General features: G+C 56.6%; 1 protein-coding gene across 1 annotated transcript in view; it reads left to right on the top strand.

Annotated features, from left to right (window-relative positions):
* LOC103277199 (leucine-rich repeat-containing protein 37B-like) overlaps positions 1–4,639 on the top strand; it is a 42,783-nt gene that overhangs the window by 5,402 nt on the left and 32,742 nt on the right. Inside the window, 2 exon segments of the mRNA XM_021707323.1 lie at positions 92–569; positions 1,629–2,544. Coding sequence (XP_021562998.1) covers positions 92–569; positions 1,629–2,544 — 1,394 coding nt within the window.

The raw sequence follows: 4,639 nt of genomic DNA on the forward strand, positions 1-4,639 counted from the left end.
GGATCCTGGCAGCCTCCCGCTGCTGCTCCAGATCGTGGGGCAGTCTCCAGGGTGCCATGAGCAGGCCGGAGTCTTTTACGCCCTTCTGTAGGCCCTAGCTCAAGGCACGGAGATGCCAGAGGAATGCCCGGCTCGGCCTCCACAGTTCTCCGAGGAGACTGATGCTCAGCTGCCGGCGCATCGGGAGGGAAATGTGCCGCTTCCTTGCCGGAACGAAGTTCAGCCGTCGAACCTGCCCCACGTGACTGGGAAGCCTGTGGACATGGAGCTGACGGTGACATCGGAGGCCAGCAGGGACACCGCGCCCGCTCCGGCCCCGCTGGAGGCCCCGGCGCCGCCTCCAGAGCGCCCCGAGGAGGCGGAGCCTGCGGCCCAGGAGGAGGCCCCAGCTGAGCCTTCTGTGGAGGCTGGGTCTTCTCCAGCCCAGCAAGAGGCCCCGGCCGAGCCTCCAGTGGAGGCTCGACCTCCCCCCAGTGAGCAGGAGCAGCCTGCCCGGCCATCTAAGTCTCCCGGGGAGGCCAGCCCATCTGCCAGCCAGCAGGAGGCCCCGGCTCAGCCTCCATCGCCTGGTGCTGCCCGAGTCACCACCACGTGCAGTCTGCAACGTCGCCCAGTGTTCAGCCTGTAGTGACCGTGACTCCAGAGGCCACGGACTCTCCAGGCCCGCAAGGGGGCGCAGCTCCGCCTGTAGAACGCCCTCCCCGCCCGCAGGAGAGCTTCGCCTGAGTCTCAGGAGCCCCCTGGGGGTGCTGAAGCTTCCCTGGCCCAGCAAGAGGCCCCAGCTGAGCCTCCAGTGGAGGCTGGACCTTTCCCCAGCGAGCAGGAGCAACCGGCTTGGCCCTCTGAGTCTCCGGGGTGGCCGGCCCGTCGGCCAGCCAGCAGGAGGCCCCGGCTTAGCCTCCACCGCTCCCCGGGGAGCCGGAGGCCACCCCGAGTCTTGAACACGTGCAGCGCCCCGCATCGCCGGGTGTTCCGACTGTGGAGCCTGTGGTGACCGTGACTCCCGAGAACACGGAAACTCCAGGCCCGCAAGGGGTCCAGCTCCGTCCAAAGGGCCGCCCGAGGAACGCCCTCCCCGCCCACAGGAGAGCTCGCCTGAGTCTCAGGAGCCCCCTGGGGGTGCGGAAGCCTCCCCGGCCCAGCAAGAGGCCCCATCTCAGCCTCCAGCCTTCTCCCCATTTTGTACCAGTCTAATTGTTGACGAACTGATGCTGCCATCCCCAGATCTGTCTCCATGGTTCAGAGAGCTGTCGCCAGCATCTGATGCCACCGCTCCCCAGGTGGACATGGCACTCACCATGGAAACAGAGCCCATGGCAGAGGCTGAGCTTTCTTCAGTCCAGCAGGACAACCCTCCTGTTCCCGCTGGGCAGGGGGCATCTTCTCCAACCCAGTCTGGTTCCCCTGAAGAGGCTGAATCTTCCCCAGCCCAGCAAGATGCCCTGACTGAGCCTCCTGAGGAGGCCGGCCCGTAGGCCAGCCAGCAGGAGGCCTCGGCTCAGCCTCCACCGCTCCCCGGTGAGCCTGAGGCCACCCCGAGTCTCGAGCACGTGCAGCGTCCCCATCGCCGGGTGTTCCGACTGTGGAGCCTGTGGTGACTGTGACTCCCAAGGCCACGGAAACTCCAGGCCTGCAAGGCGGCTCAGCTCCATCCAAAGGGCCACCTGAGGAATGCCCTCCCCGCCCACAGGAGAGCCCGCTTGCATCTCAGGAGCCCCCTGGGGCTGTCGAAGCTTCCCCGGCCCAACAGGCAGTCCCTGCTCCGTCTGCAGGGCCCCCTGTGGTGGTGGGACCCTCTCCTACCCAGCAGGCGGCCTGGTCTTCGCCTCCAGAGCTCCTTGAGGGGATGGGAGCCTCTGCAGGCCAGCAGGGGGCTTCCACTCAGCCTCCGGAGCCCCCGAAGGAGTCCCCGAAGAAGGCCGAACCTCCACGCCAGCAGGCAGTCCCAGCCCAGCCTTTGGACCTGGGGCTCACCATCACGCCAGCACCCCCTGTGCAGGCTGAGCTGTCAACAGCCCCAACGACGAGAGAGACTTCAAAGCGCCCTGGCCAGGTTCAAACCCAGCAGGCAAACCTGAGTGTGGTCACAGCCCAACATTTGGAACTTGCTGTAACTGCAGAACCCCCTACAGGGGTTAAACTCTCTCCCCCCATGCGGGAGACCCCAACTCAGCCGGACCTGGGGCTCGTCGTAACCCCAGAGCCCACTACGGAGGCGGAACATTCTAAGGCCCCGGAGAAGACTACGCTTGAACGGCCAACCCAGGATCTGACTCGGCACCCAATCCTGTCTACAACCAGAGGCCGACCTCTCCACGTGGTGCTCACTCAGGATGTCACTCAGGTGCAGTCTGAAAGTGGCACCCCAAACAAGGCTTTGGCTGTGACAAAGGAGGAACAGGGCGCCACCACCAGCACCGACATATGCAAGCTCTGTGCCTGCAGAGATGAGACCTTGTCCTGCGCTGATCTCAGCCCACAGCAGAGGCTCCACCACGTGCCCGTGCTGGAGCCCGGCACCTACAACGGCACCTTCACCACCCTGTAAGACTCGCCTTTCACGACGCTCTGCTTCCTGCCTGACATGGCCGCCTTTCCCCGGAGGCCTTCCTGGGCCTTCTGTCCTCCCAGACCCCGTCGACTGCCTTTCTGCTCTTGCCTTTGGCTTGCCAGCTCCTCCCTCCCCCGCCTTTTCCTGCTGTGCTATCTCCTGTTTCTCACCTGCAATTGCTCTTCCTCCTTTCATGGCATGGCTTCCCCTCTCTCTCCTCCCAGCTCTGCTGCACCCTCGCCCTCTTTGCCGGAGCATGTCCCTCTCATCATCTCATTAGTGATGCACAACAAAGTGGTTAGGAGGAGATCCTGGGCTGGGCATGGTGGCTCACACCTGTAATCCCAGCACTTTGGGAGGTCAGGGTGGGAGGGCCACTTGAGCCCAGGAATTGGAGACCAGCCAAGGCAACATAGGAAGACCTCGTCTCTACAAAAAATATGTAAAAATGAGCCAGGCGTAGTAGCATTTGCCTATAGCCCCAGTTACTCGGGAGGCTGATGCGGGAGGATCACCTGAGCCCAGAGTTGGAGGCTGCAGTGAGCTGTGACCATGCCACTGCACTTCAACCTGGGCAACAGAGAGAAACCCTGACTCAAAAAAAAAGTCGATCCTAGAGACAGACTGCCTGGGTTGGAAACCAGGTCTGTTATTCATTAGCTTTGTGACCTTGGGCAAGTTACTCAGCTCTTGACTCAGTTTCCTCATCTTTAAAATGGAGGTTATGATAGTTACCATTTCACAGGATTGTTGTGAGACTTAGGTGAGTGAATAATAATAAGCTCCTGGGCTGGCTTATTTTATAGAGAAGCTCAAATTGAAGTAATCACATGTCCTTTATATATCTTTTTAAGTACAGAATCTTTGTATTGGGGTTCACATCATGTATGTTTGGGCTGTCTCCTTCAGGGACATGGGAGCCACACAAGTCCCAATTACAATGATCGAGAACTTCCTTATGATGACTCCAGAACTGGAAAAACTGTAAGTTATTTTTTTTCTTAGATTTATTTTTTTAGGTTTGTTTTACTATTTTCTTAAGTCAGGTTCATTTGAGGTATAATTTTCATGTAATAAAATTTGCTTTTCTAAGGTGTACAGATTGATGAATTTTGAGAAGTGTGGTTAGGTAGCTACTACCATATTCCTGATATAGAACATTTCCGTCACCCCAAAATGGCCCCTCAAGTCCAGTCCCTTTGTAGTCAGTCCCCTCCTCCTGCCACCAGCCCCTGGCAATCACGAGTCTGATTTATGTTCCTATAGAACGTCTTATGAATGAAGCCATGTAGCCTTTTTGTGTCTGACTTTTTTCACTTAGCATACATCTTTGAGTTTATGCTATTATCCATTCTGTTGCATCTGTTAGTATAGTTGAGTCTTCATATCTGCAGGTTCCCTATCCATAGATTCAACCAACCACAGATGGAGAATACTCAGAAAAAATATATATATTTTTTGAGTTGGAGTCTCACTGTTGCCTAGGCTGGAGTGCAGTGGCATGCTCACAGCCACCACAGCCTTCACCTTCTGGACTCAGGGAATCCTTCCACCTCAGCCTTCCAAGTAGCTGGACTCACAGGTGCATGCTCCCACACCTGGCTAATTTTTTTGATTTATTGTAGAGATGAGGCCTCACCAGATGGCCCAGGCTGGTCTTGAACTCCTGAGTTCAGGCAATCCTCTTGCCTCTGCCTCCCAAAGGGCTGGGATTACAGGCATGAGTCACCAATACAACAATAGAAATGTAAATTTTAAACTATATTGTAACAACTTTGTGCATGGCACTTACACCCTACCAGGTATTTTAAGTAATCGCGAGATGCCTTAAAGTATGCCAGAGTTTCTATGCAAATATTACACCATCTTATACAAGGGACTTCAGCAGCTGCAGATTTTGGTATGTGGGCAGGGGAGTGCTAGAACAGTGCCCCGCAGAGGACAGCTGTAGCTCATTCCTTTTTATTGCTGAGTAGTATTCCAGTGGTGTGGCTCTATCCAATTGTCCACTCATCAGTTTACAGACATTTGGGTTGTTTCCAATTTGTTGGCAGTTGTGAATAAAACTGAAAATACTCATGTGTTTTC

The sequence above is a fragment of the Carlito syrichta genome, unplaced genomic scaffold (assembly GCF_000164805.1).
Source record: "Carlito syrichta isolate Samal-C Ts95f unplaced genomic scaffold, Tarsius_syrichta-2.0.1 Scaffold316506, whole genome shotgun sequence".
NCBI lineage: Eukaryota > Metazoa > Chordata > Mammalia > Primates > Tarsiidae > Carlito > Carlito syrichta.